Below are 23,151 nucleotides of genomic sequence, written 5' to 3' on the forward strand. Positions count from 1 at the left end.
ACTTTCATATGGCAAAGTCAGGTAATGTACAAACTGACCTTGTGGTTTGGATTCCTCCATAAGGAATGCACTTCCAAGTTCATTCAGATTCATAGAAGATTTGAGCCCCTTTGGACTTATGCCCCTAAAGTCCCTGTGCCCTTGCCCTTTGCTGGGGACAACTCAGTATTACAGTTTTGTCTCCAACCTTTGTACTTGGTCTGCACACTTTGCAAAGATAGTAGCAGGGCAGTAAGTCCTCTATGATCTTTGTTTTGTATCTCCTTGACTTCCCTTTCTGGGTCCAGCTACCAAAAGTGTTATTTAAAGAGCTCATATGACTAAGTGAAGCCTACCCCACTACCATCCATGTCGTAAGCTCATCTTATTAGTAACTTCAGTGACATCTTCAAAATCTACTTGTAACATAACATGATCATGGAATGACTCTAGGAAGTAAAGATCATATGGACCATTTTAGAATCCTTACATACCATTGTAAGCATTATTATCTTGAATTAGTTTTTTTTTCTGCCTTCTGAAATTCAGTTGGTTTTCCACACAGTCATGCTTTCTATTTACTAAGTGCCATGCTTGCCTCCATGTCAGCATTAGAGAATCAAGCAATGAGCTCTCACAATGCTGTTAGACTTTATTTATTTATTTTTCACTAAATCAGAGGACTGAGGCTATATGTATAGATGTCCAGTTTTCTTCCTCATTCTCCTCCACACTTGACTATTTGCAATGGATATTTTATAAGTTATGTTTTGGTGATTATGGAAGGTTTATCACATTATTAATTATTAATTATTATATTCAGTAAAGGAAAAGTGAAGCAATAAGCCTTCACTCTATTATCATACACTACATATAAAGATGTTTTTAAATCCTCCATATAGTTTCTCCATATACAAATACGGAAAATTTCTCCAGATGTTAAATAGTTTACCTTTGTACTTTAAGTACTATAAGTCCCCAATAGCATAATATCATCAATTCTTTAGTTTGAATTTCTATAAGAAGAATATTTAGAAATTTCACTCAGTTCCAATTCATCCTGGTCTACAGTGAGACTACCCTCAATAAAAGTACATAAAAAGAATTTTACTGACAGAATAAATTACATTAACATTTTGGACATGCCTTTTAAGAAAGCAAGTAATATCTTGAAAGATATAGAAAAGTTAGACAGATATAGAAAAGTTAGACAGATATATCATTAGGTATACTTTAAATATACAGTATCGTTATATGCTCTATAAATGAACTTTAAATTATTACACTGCTTAGTTGAACATATTGAAGACTACTCAGGGGACTAGCACATAATTATATTCATTAAAATATATAAAGGAGCCAATTCAATTAAATTTGCCTGAATATCTTTGAAAAATCTCTTAAAAGTACTATTTTCTAGATTTATTAGTAATGTAACTTTCATCTATTTTGCAAATATATCCATTATTTTGTAAATATTATTTTTATAATGGTTTTGCTGCTTCTAAATGTATCATAAAAGTCACATGTGGTGTGGTATGCCAAATGTTAATTATATACATATATGCATATATAGGTGATACTTGCCCAGAAAATGTTTATGCAAGCACCTTTACATAGTGCTATGAAAAGATTAGGAAACATTGCTGGTAACAAGCCAATCATATTCACCATTCTGCTGGTAGGAGATAAAATACAACAAAAAGAAGACACTAATGAGTTAGGATGGTGCCTTACTAAGCGTGTAATTAATGTTATTAAGAAACATTGCAATTGCATATTAAAATTCTGTTAACTAAGCAACCCTTCAGTATTAGTACATTTGTTCCTCATTAAAAGAGGATTTTCTTTTTTTTTTTTTTTCTTTTTCTATTTCTGATTGGCAGTTTCCTACATTTCTTTTCTTAAAAAAATGAGATAATGGGATGTGATCAGACTTTGTGGTTTAGCTGGAGTGCTGACATGACAGTTCTGGCAAGTTGACAGGTTAAGTGAGTAAAAATGGATGTCCTGTCTCACCATTGACTTCAATAGTCTTTTTTTAAGACATCATATTCCCCTCCAGACTCTTAAATTTCTAATGCCTTCTACTCCTCATATGAGTAGTCTGGATTTCCCAATTTGAGAACTTAAAATCTTTTAGAGATGTTTTTCACCACTCTTTAAATTATTCTTCTTTTGCTGGTCCAAAGAAAAAAGATTATTTCTATGTAGATATGGACTTATTAAATAATTAATTAAATTCTCTAAGATAATAGTATTCCCTTGCAAATGAACAATTCCTTAAAGAAAACAAAATTGCATTATTTAATTCCCAGGATTTTAATCAGAAAGGCAAGTAGAAAATCAAAGTTACCTGGGCAAATGAAATTTAAACTGGCAATTTGTTTAAAAATGTTGACATTTTCTAAGAAGCTTTCACTTCCTTCAATGACAGAAATTATCTTTAAACATACCAACTTGGTTGTGAGTTATTTTTATACTTAGTGTAATATAGAAATATTTTATAACATTACAGGATTAGCAGAGAGTTTCTAAAGAGAATACAGACTATATACATTGAAAATTGTACAGTTCCACTACCACAGTCTATTTATATTTTTGACATAGACAAAAATGAACAGAATGGCATTGATTGCAGGTGGTCACAGAGGCAAGAGTGCAATCTAGGAAACACATACTTCTGGCAAATATGTTTTCTCTCTGACCAACACTCCTATACATCCCATTCTACTTGGTTATTTAAAGAAATAAATCACTTGCTTTCTCTCTTATCTCCACAGAAATGCTTTCACACTCTCTGTGCATGGAAATTTAGAAGGCCAATTTAACTACTTTATGGTTAAACTAGATAATAGTTGGCTAACATCATTGCTTGATTTAGCCATCAGGTTTTAAAAAATGGAGAGTAAATAGGTAGGCTCCCAGGTTTTACACAAACCCTCCATAATTAATCTTCCACCAGTCAGCACATTCCATAAGAGTAAATCACAACCCCAGAGATGCTGTGTAATGGCATCGAGCCTTGTGGAAGCAGTTGTGTGTGGATGAGAACACTCTCCTTGTGTTACGTCTAAACAAATGAGGACTCTGTGGACACTGATATACTGCACTCATCCTATTCTCAACTACCTCCTTACTTCCTCGTATTGTGAACGTAGTAAACCATTTAGTGTCCTCCTGTTCTCATGTTGAAAAAGCCGAAGATAAAATAGATTTTTGTCAAAAGAAAAGGTACAAATATTGATATCTTGCCACAGAATAAGAAAATGATAATTTTAGCTCCGTATTACTACTAGCTTGGGTAGAAAGTGCACTACCGCTCTAGCAGAGTAACTGCTATAGACACATTTAAAGCCACAGTTAATTGGTAAGGTAGGTAACTCAGCAATTAGATCATTTATATTCCTTGTAAATAGTGACAAATGAATTAAATGTGATAAAATGAGCTTTATAATAGTGATTATTTTGAGTCCTTAATTTATATTTTCCATTACAAATACATTGCTTTCTCTGAGATAAATTGTCTCAATATGCTTCAAATCAAATATTTTATGACATTATGCATGCATTTCCAATTTTAAAAGCTTTTTAAATCAAATGAAATGTTAAACAATGAAAATTAATTTTAATTAAATAAGTTGAAGAAAGAATGATTTTTTCAATTAGAATTCATTTAGCAATTGAATAAACATTTATCTCTTACTCCTGGAAGGTGTTGCATTGCAACAAAATGATTTCCCATTCTTTCTTGCTAGTACCTTAAACTTCACTAATATTTTTCAGGAAATTTTAGGTATGATTGTTTTTAAAAGTACATATATTTAAAATATATATATAATTTATTTACTTATGTGTGCGTGTGTGTGAGAGAGAGAGAGAAAGAGAGAGAGAGAGAGAGAGAGAGCATGCCCAGGCATCCAGGCACTGCAGACAAGCTCTAGACTCATCGTGCCACTTTTTGCATCTGGCTTACATGGGTACTTGGGAATCAAACCTGGGTTCTTAGGGGTTAAAGACAAGTGCCTCAACTGCTGAGACATCTCTCCAGCGCCAAAGCACATATCTTTCCATATAATTTTTTTTTCTTCTGAGACGTTGTTTGCTCATTTGCAATTTTTGGATCCATTTTTTTAAAATTTATTTATTTGCAAGCAGAAAGAGATAGAGAGGAGACAGACAGAACGAGTATGCCAGAGCATCCAGCTGCTGTAAATGAACTCCAAATGCATGCACCACCTTGTGTATATGGCTTTACGTGGTTACTGGGGAATTGAACTTGGCTTATTAGGCTTTGCATGAAAATGCCTTAATCACTGAACCAACTTTCCAGCCCATGGATTCAAATTTTTAACATTGGTCAATGGAATTCTCTAAAGAAGATTATATCAGAGTGTGTAAATTTCTTTCCACAAGCTACATATTTTCTTTTACCTCCCCCCATCCAAATCATTAGTTACTGATATGCATATGCTGTAAGTATAATGAAGTGGGGTAAATGTAGTATTTTTGTTGCAGAAGTTATAAAAAATCTTTTTCAAAGTTACTAATTTAGAATTTACTCATTGAGACTTTCTAAACCAAATAAAGACAACACTTCAGTGCAGAATGCTAGAAAGCATTGCATATGAATAACTAGATACTGATCTTATGAAGCAAGACAAATCTAGGGCAAGCACCTTATATTGCAAAATACAAGGTCAGAATGTGTTCAAGTGACCCATTTCAACAAGGTGTATCAATAGATGACAGACTGGCTTAACACCAGAACAACCCCATACACATGTGAGTAACTGAGAATATAGACTGGTCTGCTGAAATTCTCATGTAGTTGGGGAACAAATGAGTGGATGATATAACCTGGGGAAAATATAAGAAAGTGAAAAATACTATGTGAAGAATAACTTGCAAGTATTTGTATGATAAGCATTAAAAGATATTATTTCCTTCTAACAAAAGCACTGTGTTTTTGAATCAAGGGTGAGTTGAAGAAAGTATACTTAAGGAAGGGTGTACCTAAAAGCAGTGCAGAAAGAAAAAATGTATACTATTTTATTAATAGTAGCAATTATTCAAGAAAATGTTTATTATTTTCATATGCTATACCATGTTGAAAATTAGAACCTAGGACTCTTTATCTTTTGTTAGATATTAGACATGAGAAATTAATTATCAGGTAACCATATTATGATTTGAAGTTAACCAAATTATATTATCAGCTCAACGTCAAATAAATCCAAATCTGGCACTGAAATAAACTGTGAACCAAATTTATCCCACAGTTCAACTTTCATATAAAAACCTATGTGGCCTCCACAAAATTTGCTGACTGCTCTTTATATGAAAATAGTTATAGTTAACACATAATGATCCAAATTTTATATGACAATTCCTGTGGATGATGTAACACAGTCCTTGGTAGTTAGAAAGCTACCAATTAATGTCAACTTTTTCACTGCATGAAGGAAGTTGCGACTGAGTAAATCTTAGGCTGCAGGCAATAATGGAAGGGATTACAAAATAAACATGCTCTCAGAGTGTATTAGCATTTAATAAGCAAATTCTGTTTAATGACAAAAAAGTGTTTTCTACATGATTTTGTCACCAAGTTCAAAATGTTTATTATAGCATCTAAAGTTGATTCATCCAGGCATGAAATTATACCTAAAGGAAGACAGCAGCTGAGTGTGCCTGTGATCACCATGTATCCCATATGCATGCACATGGCTCAGACATGACTATCGCTGTGTTAATGCCTACCATCGAAAGTCCCATTTTCCTGTAGAAACAACTTGAACATGATGTGATTAACCTTTTAGGTCCCCCTCCCCTCGTCTGAAGCCCACCTCCAGCCTGGCCTATGCTTCTTACTCATGTTCAGCCATCTGACTTCCATATCACCCACTCTCGCTCACCAGCTGGCATTAGCATAACAGAGCTGTAGCATGACTTTGATTGAAGCCAGCTTGGACTGAATGCAGTATCAAAGCATAAATTAGTGGAAATCAAATCTAATTTACTGTGCATTGTATTTACATTCCTAAAACCTAGTTTCAACCGAACTACCCCAGACCTGTAAGTAATTGACCTTTTTTTTATATTACAGTATACCTCTCCTGAAATCACACAATGTATTTTTATTATAGAGCTATTGTTTTTTAACTTGTAAATGTTGATTAAACACTGGATTGTGTCACCCTGTCTGTTTCATGTCATCCCTTCCCACAGCTGAAGCATAAGGTTTAATTACTCCGTAGACTAAGCAAGTAGGTTATTATATCATAGTTACAAGAAATTTGTCTCATGTTTTCAGGTTTTAGAGAGAACATAATTATGTATTTTATAGTTTTCTGTCTTAAAGACATATAGGAGAATTGCCATTTCTGTTACTAGAAAATTTGTCTGGAGTTTATAATTCAATCTCTTTAATCCACATTGGGTTTAAATGTGTGTTTTGAATTGTCATCTTGAGGACCTAATTGTGTTTTCTATATTTAATGAGAGTCCTCACAGGAAATCCATTTTATGTATCGCACACTTTGTACTATTGTGTTCTCTTGATGAAATGCCTGCTCTGTCTACTCCCTCCCATTGGTGCCATCAGCCAAGCACACTTTTCAAGCCATTTTCACTGCCACTTGGCAGAAATACTGAAATTGTGGAGTGCTCCCAGAAGAATTATTAATGCAGGTTTTCATCTTAACCCCCCAATGCCCCAATAAATTCCTACAGCTGATCTGCCTTACTCCACAGAAGATGGCAATATAGATCCTGTGCAGGAAGTCAACAAAAGTAAAAGTGATTGTTCCCATTTGTTCTGCTGTCTTGACTTCAGGTGACAGTAGGTCAGGCTTTTTCACAGACTCCAAAGTGCTTTGAATTTGGTCTTGTTAAATGATTCAATGTGTTTATTTTTCCTTGTTTTGAATTTTAAAAGTGATGTTATCAGTTTCATTTAGAGCCATGCAGATTAAGTCCAGAGAACAAGAAGTAATTGGACTCATTAGAGATAAAATATAAATGATATTTTGTACAAATAATACAAAAACTGACAGCATTATTGATAGTGATCTTTAAAAAAATTTAAAAGTAAAGAAATTATAATTTCCTGCATTTTATAGATTGCATCATCACCAGTAAATATGCATATTATGGTAGAATTACTTTTTCATTTTAGTGACGAAATGTTTCCTTTTGTCCCAACTTGCTAAGATTGTTTAGCCCTTAGCTTGAACCTTTCTAGCCATCTATGACCATTATCTACATCCCTTCCAGGTATTCTTCTGAAATACAAATATTCAGTCTTACTTTCAAATATACTTTTGAATGTATTTCAATAGCTTTCTGGGCAAACTTTTAAACTCTCATGATAAATTATATGCTCATGTCTACATTCATGTCAGTGTGTCTGACTTATTTTCATTTCTAAATTCTTTCTCTATGGCAGGTCTAGTCTCACAATTCTTTCTGTCTTACACAGCACCTCTTTTTTGACCACCTACCACATCGCTCAGAATCTGCTGAAGTCTCACTTGTGTTTCAGAACATGTGTACTTGATATAACTGCCGCCTGATGCTACTCATGTTTACTCACTACGTGGTCTGTTTGATTCCCTCCTAACCTGCTTCCCCTTGAGTCCTCTGCCCTTAGTTACTACTCATCGATCACATTCTGTGTGGCTTCCTTTTTTAGATGTTTACAACGATGCCTTTGTCACTGTCCAAGAGCCACTTTGCCGTTTGCCTCTCATTATCTGTACCAAGCAGAATGTCTTATAATTTATAATTTGTATACTGTGATACATTTTGAGTGAATAGATAATAATCATAAACTCTCAGAAAAGTGTATATATATATTCTTCAATTATCAATCCATATTTTAGTCAAATTGCAGAATACATAGTGAAAATATTTTGTAAAAAAATTATTACGAAAAGTTTTAAATCAAATTAAAAGGAGTATACATAGTGATTTTATAGAAATAAGTAAAAGTTGGAGAAATATATGCTCAAAATATATTTTTATTCCTTGTATGCCCTTATTTAATGATTTTAGTGATGCATAGTCTCAGTTATTACATTTAAAAATTAAATATGGAAGAATCCTATAAAGCTTTGAAGGCTGTAAGCCTCTACTAACTATTTATATGGACTGATTTAAACTCTCTTTACCCACATGAGTTCAAATGAACTAATAAGCTGACTATATGACTTTTGCTAAAACATGCTATATTACTAATTGTGACTGAATAGAGTTTTAATTTTGAGGATGAAGTGCCATTTAAGTTACCCAATAATTTTCACTTGTTATTCTTTTACAGACTTATAAGATCAAGGAACTATACACTGATTCTTACATGTTTCATAAATATATTTTTCTAGAAACATGGTTTATAACATTATAGACAGCACAGACTAGTCTTAAGCCAATTTCCTAAAAGCATCTGGTAGTTTGTTTATCTCTGCTACATGGACAACCCCATGCTTTAAGAATTTTTCCTAAAGTAATTTTATAATATTGATTTAAACTATCATTCCTATTAGAAACATGGAACAAAAATCAATGTATTGGCTGATTCAGTTGACTTGAGTAGAAATCACAAAAAGATTGCAAGAAACAAGTAATCAGGAAATACAAGGCAACATAAAGTATAGTGGTCAAATAGATCCATAAATCTGGAGTCGCCATACTGTTGGGATGAGTTTTTGTGTTATCTATAGTTATAGAAAAATATTTCAGTTAGTGGATTTATTCTTTTCTGTCCCTAACACATGTGTTGGATATATTGAATTAAAACGCAGTATAGTAGTAGACCAAAAAATCAATAAAATCTCAGTAGACTATATTTTTAATAATATTCTGCTGTTTTCTCCATGATACAATTTTTGTTAGGATGTATAATTAGTTTTATATATAGGAGGTGCTATGAAGTGTTTATTCCACTCTGGGATCTGCCTTATTACATTCACAAGACTGAGGAGTTCCCAGGTGAACATTTATTGGACACTGAGATGAAAAAAACTTTGCAGAGGTCAAAGTTTAGGATAGTTGTCATGCTCAGCAAGTTCTACTAGTAAAGTTGATTTTATAATGTTCTCTATGTCTTTATTTCCTAGCAGAGGCAATTAGTTAACATGGACACTAATAATTAGGAAAGTTTAGCATATGGATAGTGTTTTCCCATCAACAGAAGTGAGCTGGTAACAAATATCCTTTTGTAGCTTTATCTTCTGTTTTTTTGGTTTGTTTGTTTTTCTTTCTTCTTTCCTTATCAGTTGGTCCCATTGTAAATCTTAATTTTTTAAAGATTTTTATCTCCATCCCTTTCCTTTCAATTCAGTTTACTCACTTCGTGGTATTATCTTATATCTGTACTATTATACCAGTCTCCTAACCTGAGACCCTACTTGTTAACTAAACGCACCTCATACTGTGTTCATTGTAGGTTTAAAAACATCAAAAACGTTCTTTGTACCTACTATTCAGCTTATAAATTTTCACAGTAAAATTAGTATGATGCTTTTAAATACTTCCTAAGTTTGCATCTGTATATACTTTAGACCATCATGTATCACACATGGTTATAGCAAATTCATTGTTGCTTCTGCAATGTTCAGTAAGCACCTTGGTTAAATGTCATTCATTATTTTACTTAACCAAATGCTATTTTTCTCAAAATTCCTAAGAAGTCCATTTCCAACACAAAGCCCTTCACAGCTATATAACATGAGGAGGCTACAATCTCCAGAGTCTCATCACATTTATTGTATGTACTATAACTTCCGTGATAAACCCTTTGTACTCTTACAATATGTGTATATATATATATATATATATATATATATATATATATATATATATATATATTACTTTTACCTTTACACTAGACTGTGTGCTTTTGGATGACTGTTAGAGTTTTTTTAACCTCTAAATATATTGCTTATTAGGAAATCATGATGGTCTGACTGACTATTGTTAAATACGTACATGTGAAATTATTCAAATGAAACAAACTATTTTAATATATTTATTTATTTATGTTACTACTAACATTTGTATGCAATTTTCAAATCCTTCAACATCTTTAATTCTAGATTCTCATTAAGCATTTTAATAATCAGGATCATTGTTATTCCTCTAGTTATTGTCTCATAAAATATTTCATAAATACTGTAAAGAAATTCATAGTGATTTAAGAGAGTGAAGCTTTTCTTTCTTTTCCTATCCAAATAACAGTTCCAAAATGGGAAACCACATTTTATCTTAAAATTTGAAGAATCCCAAAAAGTCTATTTTCCTATGCAAATATATAAGACACCAGATGGTTATGTATATTTAAAACATGTCTACTACTAAGTTTACTTCTTTCCTCACATTTAGTAGCATACTGTTTTCTCTTTTCCTTTTTTATGTGAGAAATTCCTAAAAGTAAGTTTAAAAAAAGAACCCTCTTTGAACAATCTACTTCTTACTTTTATTTATTTTTTTTGGTCAAACGTTCATATTTACACACTTTGTTTCCTTTTAAATCATAGCTCCTCCACAATTTGTGGTTAGGCCAAGAGATCAGATTGTTGCTCAGGGTCGGACGGTGACTTTTCCCTGTGAAACTAAAGGAAACCCACAGCCAGCAGTGTTTTGGCAGAAAGAAGGCAGCCAGGTAAGTGAGAGACAAAACTGCTCTTCAAACATCTGTGAGTTTCCCCCTTTCCTCTGCTTTTCAGAGCTTACCTTGCCCCAATGTTTTCAATGTTGAACTTGCATTATTTCTGAAAAACAAAGACAAATGATTTTAAAACAATTGACAGTCAGGTGTTCCTGTTCACCAGTCTGTATTTGCCAGTATTAGTTTTATTAAGATCCTATATGTTACAGAGAATTACAGAGAATAGAAGTAGAACAGTATTACAAAGTTATACTGCAACCACTGTGTGTGTGTGTGTGTGTGTGTGTGTATACACATACATACATACATACATACATACATACATACATACATACATACATACTGTGGGCTAACTCCACAATGCATGACCCATATACATCAACAAGGAGTGGCCAAGGGGAGGGGTAGGTCACAAATGAGCCTAATAATGGTTCCAAACAGACTGTATTTGCTGAATACAAAACTAATTCATAAAAAATTTTTAAAAAATAAAATATCTGGAGGTAGATATCTTGCTTTCTTGCACCAAGTTGCATGATATGATTGTGTTACCATATATAAAGTACATAGAACAGTGCTTGGTACTTGGATACAGTTTAAAAAATCCAATATCGATGGGTTTAAAATCCAATTCTACTCTCCTCTTTTTAGACAGTATTAAAGAAAATTATCAACGTAAGCTTATTTCCATTTAATAGTAGGAGAAATCATTTCTTCCACTTTCCCTTCTAGATATCTTCATAGGATTCCAGGTCATAATGCATATTATACCAGAGGGAATCAACACCTACCCTGATTTTACTAGTCAAGATGACCTTCCAATGTCATTCTAATGATTCCACTAACACATAAATTTTATCAAGTAAAATTTGATACAACCTTGAATCAGTGCTTAGCTTCTAGGATTGGACAATAAGTAAAATTTTTAGTTTAAACTAAATTTTAAAAATTGAGAATTTTGTCACCATGAAGAGATCCCAGAGAGAATTAGCCCTCTGATGGATTAGTGTTATGCAAAATAGTATTCTAATGGATAATTGTAGGAAAGTTCCTACTCCATGTTCCTGATGGAATTAGGTATGGCTTTGTTTTGGAGTCTATTGCCATTCCCCAATAAGGCATGTAGCTCCAAAGAGGGCTGCTAATGATTCTTCTCCACACCTTCCCTGGCCAGTCCAAGTTCTGGAAGAATGACCTAGGGTAAATAATGGAAACTATTACAAAATTCAACACGTGATGTTTACACACTTTTTGATTTTTTCTGATATTAAATGTTGTAAGCTACATTAAGAAAACTGAACTGTTGAGCTAAAGATTCTTTAGAAAGTTATCTGCTTATATCCATTCCTGCACCATGAACAAGCCAGCAGTTTTAATGACTCAGTCTGAATGAACCAATGATCATTCTACTCTGCTCAACCCTACTTTTAGAGTTATGGCCCTTTCAGTTTATGGAGTGGAGTGCAGAGGCAGTGGTGAGCAGTTATATCAAAATAATGGCCCATGTTGGAATTATTTAAGACTTTAATCCATTTTATTTTCATTTTTTATATCATTTAAATTAGATTTCAGGGCCGGAGAGATGGCTAAGTGGTAAAGGCACTTGCCTGCAAAGCTTAAGAACTCATGTTCAAATCTCCAGGTCCCATAGTCAGGCACACAGTGATGCAAGCATGCAGTTTCGCACATGCGCATATGGGGACTGAAGGTCCTGGTATGCCCATTCTCTCTCTCTCAAAATGAAAATAAAAATTAAAAAAAAAACTTAAAAACTAAAATAAAATAGATTTAAACTTAGAGTTCCTTGACTCTGGAAGTTTTCATTCAGGCAATGTTATCCAAAGCATTAAAGAAGTTTTTGTAAAGCAATATGCAATATGTAAACACACACACACACACCCTATATAAGGGAAAATCCAAAGACATTAGCTTCTTTTAGAAACGTGAAATTTTGGAGTGCTATTTAAATTTATTTAGGCTGGACTTGCTTAACTGGATTGTGGGACTATAAAATTTATTTCCATTAATTATGAATTCAAAATGAATATATTAGTTTTAATATAAATTTCCTGTATACATTATGAATGTCACACAAAAGTTATCATGCCATGGATCATAAATATAATGATATAAAGCAATTTGATTATTATAAAGTTATACTTCAAATTCATGTGTTGACTGGAATCATAAAATGATGTCTTTTATTACACTGAATAGACTCACCTAAATGATAATATAATTTCATGCATATTTAAATAACATCTCTCATATAACTCCAAGTGGAGTACAAGATAAAATTTGTTCTGTTATTCTGGTCCAAGAAATATGTTAAAGTCAGCCTGAGGCAACTTAGTAAATTCCAGGTCAGTCTTGACCAAAGAAGTCCCCTATCTCAAAAAAACAAAAAACAAAAAAACCTAATAACAATAAAGATGTTGTAATGGTTTAAAAATAAATCTCAAAAACATTTTGGTATTACTTTTACTATTATTTGACAAAGTAAAATGAAATTCCAGAGATATTACTGTTAAGGGATATACAAAATTTATTGGGTTTTTTGATTTTTTTTTTTTCAGGTCCAAATTTGTCATATCCCTCTCATAGGGATGGAATCAAGAGAGAGAGAGAGAATGAGCAGGAGAGATCTTGTGCAGTTTAAATTCAAATAATGAATTGGGATATTATATAAAATAAATTGGTGTTAGTGTTTCTAGTAGCCAATGTTTGCAGAGATCTATGGCTACCTTTCAGCAGAAAGAGTTAAGAGCCTGGATTTAATGGTCCATATTCCTCAATATGTGCTGATAATGCCAATTAGTACTAATAGGATACTTCAGCACTTGAAGGAGAGAAAATAACTGGAGAGTTACTCATTTTGCTCTTCATCCATTTTCTTTTGCCTGTGTCATATAAGCAGGGAATAAAGATGATGGGTTAAACTCAATCAAATGCCATTTTCCATGTCAATGAATCATTTAGAAGGTAGACTGATATTACATGATGGAGGAAGAGATCCCAGAGAGAATTAGCCCTCTGATGGATTAGTGTTATGCAAATTAGTATTCTAATGGATAATTGTAGGAAAGTGCCCATTTTGAGTTATCTTATCATTTTCAATTGGCTTTAAAGTTTAGACCCTTCTCTCTTAGATGTTTTATTTCTGTAATATATTTGGATTCCACCATAGCTCAGCTTGTTCTCAAATCATCTTTCATATGTATGAGAATGTCTAACCTAATACAGTAATTCAAAATTTGGAGAGTATAAAAAGCATTTTGAAATTATATTCCTGACATGCAAACAAACATCACTCTTTTTAGAAGGAGTTTAATAACATGGTAATGTTTATGTAAAGTGGGCTTATAGTGTCACACTTGAATCTAATAAAGTGGACATCCATCATGATGCAATAAAGAGAAGAGGTTCTAATTAAAATAGGACATCATTTGCAGGATTAAAGTCATTTAGCGTAATTGAAAAGTGTTAATACCCTATTTTATCCTCGTCCACTGGCATTACTTCAAGGGTAAAAAACATTTTAAGGTGAAAATGTGTCTTGTGCCTTTAATTGAATGTTATTACCTCCTGATTTCAGCTTATTGGAACTGTTTAATTACCAACCTGGAAAATTAATTACTATATTGAGAAACAGATCCCAAAGGGTTATAATGTTCTTTTTTGTAAGCAAATACAACATAAAAATTGATATTTCCTTATTTATGATCTTGCTTGAAACATACCTCAGCATGATTTATTATACCCACATATATTTTTTCTTAATTGAACAACAGTGAAACAACATAGGTCATCCACATTAATGCTACTACTTTCATATATGAACACTAAACATTTGTGATTGGGCTATATGAGATATATGGTAGGTTTTGATGAGAAACATAGTAAACTATTTTTATTTATTCTAAGAATATACTTGTGCATTTAATTATATATTCATTTATTTATTTGTGTGTGTGAGTGTGGGCACACATTTGCCTGGACACAGGCCAATGGGAGTCAGAACACAACCTTGAAGACTCTGTGCTCTTCTTCCACAGTCTTCGAGACAGGGCTTTTGTTTGCTCACACCAGGCTGGTGCGTCCTTGAGCTTGGCGTTCTTCAGACTCATCTTCTATTGTGGTAGACCTGTTGGAATCATGGAAGGATAACTTTTATGGTGTTGGCAGGCCTTGCAAGCAAGCTCTTCATCCGCTGAACCATCTCCCAAGCCCGGCATGCTATTTTTTCAACAAAGTAAAACAAAGAAAGTCTTTCCAGAACCATTCTATATCATACCTTTTATATTTAAAAAGCTGACCTAATCTTGTTAAGATTGTAGTATTTGCTCATAGCTCTCCTGGAAGCTTCTATGACATTTAGAACCTTATTAGTAGACTCAGCTGTCTCTTTGTCAGTTTTAGGTTCCTACAGTTTTGAAATCCAGTTGCCTAAAATGTTCAGAAGAATCACTAGCAACGATAATTTATGTTATTACTATGTGCTTCATAAATACATATATATTAAAGTTACAATCAAAGTCCTCAAAATGCCCTTTTAAGAATAAGGGAAAACATATTTAAAATAAATTAAACTAGGAAAAAGAAGGTAACTGGTTGATATAAAGAAATGTTAGTGGGCTGGATAGATGGCTTCCTGGTTAAGGCGCTTGCCTGTAAAGCCTAAGGACCCATGTTCTATCTCTTTCCCCATCTCACTTAAGCCAAACATAGAAAAGCAAACATAGAAAAGTTACACAAACAAAGAACTGCTGAAGCATACTTGGTTGTGCAAGTGTCTGGAGCTCGATTGAAGTGGCTGAGTCTCTAGCACACAGCATTTCTCCCTCTCTCTCTCTCTCTCTCTCTCTCTCTCTCTCTCTCTCTCTCTTGCTCTCTCTCTAAAAAAATGAAATATTAGTCATCCTGATTAAATCAATGCCTGATGTATATGTGTGTTTAAATATTACAATATACCTCATAAAGCTGCAAATATTATATTCTTATACATAATTGTAAGTTAACATGTTCAGATTTCTAAAAAAAATAAACACAGTTGAAGATTACTTTAATTAGAAAATTCCGACTCTGTAGCTCATAGTTCATTATTTGGAAAGCTTTGTTTCTATGCAGACCTGCCTGACACATATTACTATGTTAGTATTGTATATTTTTTCAATCTATACATTAAATTGTTATAGTCATATTTTCATAATGGCAATACATGTCAATGTAATTTCCCTTCTGAGTGGAAAAATTACTGAAGTGACTGTGTTTGTTTTCACAGAACCTCCTTTTCCCAAACCAACCCCAGCAACCCAACAGTCGAAGTTCAGTATCACCAACCGGAGACCTCACGATCACCAACATCCAACGTTCTGATGCGGGTTACTACATCTGTCAGGCCTTAACTGTGGCAGGAAGTATTTTAGCAAAAGCTCAACTGGAGGTTACTGATGGTGCGATTTTGCTATTCAGTTTGACTTATGAAGTAATATAATAATAATGTGAAATAAACATTTTATGGTGATTTTGTGTTACTGAATAACTAAGAACAATGTTAATATGCTTAGTTGACTCCAGGTGAAGAAACAAGCTTTAGTACTATATAATTTGCCCTGTTGTAATAGCAATTTTGTTCTCAAAGAGGAATGTTAGATATAATGATTCCCATCCTAAAAAATATAACACAGCATTATTTTGAAGAGATAGCATCTCTCCCAGTGTATACAGATATAATCTACATGACATTTCAAAATTTATTTTATTCATTTGAGAAAGAGTCAGATAGATAGATAGATAGAGAGAGAGAGAGAGAGAGAGAGAGAGAGAGAGAGAAAGGACGGGTGCCAGGACCTTCACCTGCTGCAAATGAACTCCAGACGCATGCATCACCTTGTGCATCTGGTTTATTTGGGTCATGGCAAATGGAACCTGGGTCATTTGGCTTTTCAGGCAAGCCCCTTAACTGCTAAGCCATCTCTCAAGCCCCTGCATGATTTTATTTAATCTTATACTGCTTCTAATAACATTGATAATTTTATTTTAGTATAGACATAGAAAATATCATCATGAATGTCAGTGAAATGGAAATACAAAAATGAGATTTTAGTTGTCTAATCAGATTATAATATTTCACTTACTTTAATTATACATCCACTAAGTTTAATTAAATATTTTCTGAAGTACTAATGAATGCTAAAGTTTTTATGGTTAATATTTTTACTTTCAAATATATACTTTGAATCTTTACTGAATTACTTACATTTCAAGTGAAAGTTGAAAAGAGTCTGCTCAATAGTTTATTTGTTGTATATGATAACTTGAGAGGTTTAGATAATGTATGTGCCTCTGAGCAAGAGTTAATTACCCTTCTTTGATGTCTTAGTTTTTTTCAGTTTTGTGCTACCTTTGTGCATTTCATGTATTTGTAGTTTTCTCCCATTAATGCTAGCTCTGAAATATATATGCTTTGATCAATGTTCTCTTACTTATTTTTGCTATTGAAATTCACTGTGCTTTTACTACAATCCAAAATTAAATGCAGATCAAGAGGGCATTTAAAATTAATAGAAAGTGTTTTTTTTTAATATATATCTGTTTATGACATGCCCTGATTCAGCGCCTGTCAGGGATAGAGATGAATATAACAGACAAACATTAGCTGTGGAGATGTTGAGTCACTATTGACTGCTCCTGCAGAGATTTACTGCAGTGGAACTAAAGGGGAGCATTTGGGTCAAGGATAACCATGATCAGAAACTTTAAAAAAAAAATTGTCTATATTTATTTATTTATTTATTTATTTATTTGAGAGTGACCAACAGAGAGAGAGAAAGAGGGAGAGAGAGAGAGTGGGAGGGAGAGAGAGAGAATGAGCACATCAGGGCTTCCAGTCATTGCAAATGAAATCCAGATGCATGCGCCACCTTGGACATCTGACTAACGTGGGTACTGGGGAATAGAACCTCGAACTGGGGCCCTTAGGCTTCACGGACAAGTTCTTCACCACTAAGCCACATGATGAGAAATTTTTTCCTGAGATAGGCAATATCTGTGATTGTAGTGCCTCCACATTGCTTTAACAGAGAGAAAAACATTTATTCTTAAAGCTCTCATCTTATATCATAAAAAAATGTTGTTATATTTATGTTTAGACTTTAAGATATTTGGACTAAACTGTAGCTTTCACTGCACATTGCTATCAGATATTCCAAACATATTTCTTATGATCTGTACTGTAATCTAGCTAGTTATAACCTAAAGAGGACAGACTATATTTACTCTATATTTAATATATATATATTTAAATGGGAATGATTGATTTTTGAGGTTTCAGATGACAGAGATAACGAGATAGCTGAAGTTTTTTTTTTTTTTGTTTTGTTTTTTTTACAATTGAGTCGATAACAATGTTTACACTGGTTCTTAAATAAATGAGTAATCAAACAATTCCATATTGAATGGAAGTTGTAGAGTTCTCAATGTAAGCAGTAAGAAAAACTACATGCCAAGCTATGCAAACACACACATATCAATTAACTCTGTCTCTGAATCTAAAATTAACACATATGCTAAGGATTTCAATGTTGATGAATACTTTAGTTTTCAGTAGGGTCTTTATATAATTATATGTAAAACATCATTTTCATTTTGAACACACTTTTTTATGAACTAGGGAAAATGTGAGCCAATAGGAATTCCACTGTAGTGTTAGAATGTAAATCATGTTCAGAGAAATAAGGGATTGTTCCAGCTTTAGCAATGTTCTCTTGGTAGAATTTTGTACTTAAACTCATTTTTTTTTTCTAGGACTATTTTAAATTTACACATTCATATAAAATAAACTCGCTAATATAGATGAAGGTACCATGGTGATTGAACTAAGATGCTCAATATAATTATATTTTTAAATACCCCTTCAAAGATCTAATAATATGCAGGCTCTATAGATTCAGCTCCATTTTTTGTTATCAAATATAGGAAATTTTAGATACTATTCTATTTAGAGCCAAAAAATTCTAAAGGACTGAAAACTAGAGACATATTTACATCTTTTCTTCTGGCAATAAATATCACAGGATGGTTTTATATAAATGATTTATTAAAGATTTACAAGGCTTAGTTAGAAAAGACCATGGAGTTGGTCACAGATTACTGAAAATTCTAAATGTTCACTTAGCCTTTGGCTTTTGTGTCATGGAAACTTGTGGTCTTTTACATATAACCTCGCTGAAACTGAAAATTTCTTTTGCCCAGCCAGGAGATTTTTCAATTACCCTATTGATCAAAGTCATTCAAAAGATGATGAGGTACTCATTTAGGTAGTTAAACAAAGAAAGGGTAGACTAATTATCTGACCATTGGCTGTATCTAATGATCATAGGAATATCCCAATAAAAGAGGGTGACACATAGTCACTGGAATTCTTTATAATTATTAGTATTTAATTTGGAAATTTGATAAATTTCACTGAGGTAGCAAAGGCATAATTTCTTCCTGAACTGAAAAATTATTTATAATGCTTGGTGTTTTATAGTCTTTTTTGTTTAATCAGGAAAAAAATACATAAATTTATTCTGTGAATTGCTTAGTTATTCCCTAATTTGCCATAATTATTATATTAATCAATCTCCCTCATACTTTCTGGATAATTTTATTTACTTTGAAATTAGCAAGAATCAGTTAAATAAGGGATTATGAGTTTGGTTTGTAAACTACACATAATTATTTTATGTTTTCTGTAGTATTTAAAAAAAATGATGTAATATATTTAGATTGGGCCGAGTCCACGGTATCTGGATATACCAGGAACCTATACGGAAATTTATATTTAATTTTTAAGTGGTTGACTTGTTTTTCATGGAAAGTTCTTAAAAGCCTGAAACTTTCATTAATTCTTCCCCCAATCCATGAAATATTCTAATGAAGATAGTAAATAAGTCACTTAACCTTGCATTTATAAAAGTTAGTTAACAAATAAGTAAATAAATTGTCAAGCAAAAGGAATTTTCTTATTATAGTTTATGAACTTTTTCAGCAAAGACACTGTGTCTCATCACAGGTCATAAGCAATAATTGAATTTTCCATCATTTTCCCTGTCTGTAGGAGGTATATGTATGTATGTCTGTGTATATATTCATACACAGGAATACACACACATTTTTGTACATGCAAGTGTGGATGCATATATGTGCATGTATATGAATATACTATATAAAATGTATATGATAAACATGTTTTGGATAATTAACCAAAGTCAATGCTATTTATGATGTCATTGAACTTTCTTTTAAAAAAAGACATCCTTGACCTCACAGTGCCTGACACTACCTACACAAGGCCATCATAATTGGAAGAAAAGATCATGACATCAAAATAAAAGAGAGACTGATTGAGAGGTGGAGGGAATATGATGGAGAGTGGAGTTTCAAAAGGGGAAGTGGGGGAGGGAGAGAATTACCATGGGATAGTGTTTATAATTATGGAAGCTGTCAATAAAAATATTTTTTAAAAGACAAAAGAGATTTGATTCACCCTGCAATATTCCAATATGGCCCCAGAGTTTTATTCAATATGCATATGAGCAATACAGTAAACTCTTTATGACTGTGCCAAACTACTTATAATTTTAATTTCTACATAAGTAAGCTTTTTCAATTCAATTCAACTCATCCTTTTAAAAATATCAGAATTAGTACTTTAGTTTCTATTCAGATTGCATAAATCTTTCACCTTTTATTAAAATGTCAGAATTTTCCCCCATACTATTTCAGTCATAATTAGTACAGAGAAGATTAAAAATAGCGTGGTCTGAGCATAGTATATATAGTGATATCTATAATGAGCATAGCTGGGAAGATCAATCAATAGTTGTATAAATACATGACTTTAGGAATTTAATTTTACTTTTCAATGTCAGTGTAACAAAACAACTGGATGCCATAGAAGTTAAAATGTTCTGATTATATATTTATCTTTTAGTTTTGACAGATAGACCTCCACCCATAATACTCCAAGGCCCAGTAAACCAAACACTAGCAGTAGATGGTACAGCCTTACTGAAATGTAAAGCCACTGGTGACCCTCTTCCTGTAATTAGCTGGTTAAAAGAAGGATTTACTTTCCTGGGTAGAGATCCACGAACAACTATCCAAGAGCAAGGAACACTGCAGATCAAGAATTTACGGGTAAGTAATATTTGGCTCTACTTGAGACTTCATCTTAACATAAGTATAGCTCTAGTGACAACCTTTGTCATAAAATTACATTTTTTATCTCAATACAATTTCTTTTCATAGTTTAGCAATGGTTAATTGAAGTTTGAGGAACAGTCATTTTCATTATGTTTCACATAACTTCGTAGAATACCTAGAATATTTTACTTCTATATCGTATATCTATGACATCAATGAAACTAGAAATCTATAACACATAAAGTTAATGATATAGGTAGAATATTGAAATCATATGATTTTACTCTTACAATTAAGGAAAATGGTAGCATTATGTACTTGGTTAAATGTGCTTGGTTAAATAATTGTGTGAATAGGAAAAAGGGATTATCTGATAGATTTGTGTAGTTTGAGAAAACCCTAAAATTTTGGGTTAAATTGCTGTGAATTTTACATTTAAACTGCTAGATAGAAATGAGTCAATGATATTTTAACTGAAATGTATTGATAAATAATGACCATTCTGGAAAGTTGAATAGGTTGAATGTGAGTCATGGCTAATCCAAAATATGGTATGTGCTGATGATTATTGTTCTGTTTTCTATTAATGTCTAACAATATTTAGCCAAAAGCAAAAAAGACCAAAAGTGACATAGTTATGTCACAATTTCTGTTAGTTAGAAGCATGGTAATGAGTCAGCTGAGTCTTCTGCCCTAGGACTTCACAAAACTACAGTCAGACTCATTTTGGCCCAGAGTCTCATCTCAATATAGAAAGGAGGTGAATTTACTTTCAATCAACAAAGTTGTTGGTAGCATAGATGTCATTGTGACCACTCCACTCAGCTTCTTGCTGGTGGTTGGCTGGAGGCTGACTGGAGTCCTGGTTATGTGATGATACTTGCCCTACTTCCTCAATGTCGCCAAGAAAGTCTCCCTGCAAGGTAGGCATGAGAAATCTATGGAACAAGATCACAAACAATATATCTTGTTTTGTGTAACAAAACAAGTCAAAAGGTCCCATGTACACTTGATTCTGGTGAAGGTTTACACGGGAATGACAACAGGGCACATGGTATAATGATGGCCATCTTTTATTAGTGTAGTTCATTCAGTCAACTAGGCCTAAGAAGTCTACTCACCCTGCCCCATGTAGCCAGCACTAACTAAAGGGGAAGAAGAGGAGTGCATATGCAAGTCAGATAGGAGATAGCTGATGTAACAGTGCATGAAATAAAAATCATTGAAAATACTCCAAGAGAAGAGCAATTAGTCGAGTCTGATCCTCAGGTAGAAACTGGTAATGATTATGACAAAACAAACTGAGGCAGTTCTGCCAAATCCTCACGTTCAGAAGCCAGGGAGGAAGGGAAGAAGAATGCTTGACTATACACATGTTCCAGTGAGGACGACTCTTCTCTTAGGATGGAATTCATTTACATATATTTACATATTTATCTGGATGTTTATAAAATATACATATAGAAGAATACATATATTTGGATGTAACTACATATACAAACAAACTAGTGTGTTGAACTAGTGTATGAAATATAATTTTAACTTAAACCATAATGCATGTCATTCTATGTAGAAAAACTACTACCAAGATCAATTATAGGAAAATAAACTAGCATGGACTCTTTTAGAATCTGGCCTTTTTAAGTGATTGTAAATTGGGTATTTAACTTTCTTTGAAGAAAATGGAAGTTATTAAAAAATGCATGCCATGTTTCTTTGCATGAACACTTTAGCCTATTTCTGGGCTAAAGGCAAAGACTTGAGCCATAGAGGTTGATGCATTTTCACTATTATTGCTGGATTTAAGGATGTGCTAGGGTAGTTAAAGTCTCTAGTAGTGTTTGAAAGAATCAATGAAAGATGGATACTTTATGATTTATGACTTGCAGTCTGTGGATAAATTTCTGAATAGTCTTCTGAGAGACCAGCTCCAGGGTGCTTGTTTGCAGCAAACTGTCCTAGGATCGAAGAAGGTGACAGTAGGTATCAGCACTCATCCCTCTCTCTAAAGAAATTGGTTAAGAATGAAAGGAAAGAATAAAAATGAAATAAGGCAATCTTGACCAGACAAGACATTATTTAAAGTTAAATCAACAAGGAGGAACATGATAATGATTATGGTGCTGATACAATTATGACATTTAGCAAGGATATTTAGGAACGTTATCCACTTTTGATCAAATCCAAATTGAAAGCACTATTCTTTTGTTGTACTATGGCTGCCCTTAAAGGGTCACTGAAATGGGCTTTACATTACTATCCTCATACACTTATGAAAGGTTTGTTTTCTATAGGTCAGAATCCTTTGTGTCTGA

General features: G+C 33.0%; 1 protein-coding gene across 20 annotated transcripts in view; it reads left to right on the top strand.

The window, feature by feature from the left end:
- The window catches only part of Robo2 (roundabout guidance receptor 2), a 1,359,396-nt gene that overhangs the window by 1,242,946 nt on the left and 93,299 nt on the right, over positions 1-23,151 (top strand). For all 20 annotated transcript variants that reach the window (XM_045147698.1, XM_045147700.1, XM_045147702.1 and 17 more), the window contains 3 exons: positions 10,515-10,639; positions 15,927-16,098; positions 20,625-20,830. In XM_045147698.1, the coding sequence (XP_045003633.1) occupies positions 10,515-10,639; positions 15,927-16,098; positions 20,625-20,830 (503 nt within the window). The remainder of the gene's footprint in view (positions 1-10,514; positions 10,640-15,926; positions 16,099-20,624; positions 20,831-23,151) is intronic.

The sequence above is a fragment of the Jaculus jaculus genome, chromosome 4 (genome assembly GCF_020740685.1).
Source record: "Jaculus jaculus isolate mJacJac1 chromosome 4, mJacJac1.mat.Y.cur, whole genome shotgun sequence".
Classification (NCBI taxonomy): domain Eukaryota; kingdom Metazoa; phylum Chordata; class Mammalia; order Rodentia; family Dipodidae; genus Jaculus; species Jaculus jaculus.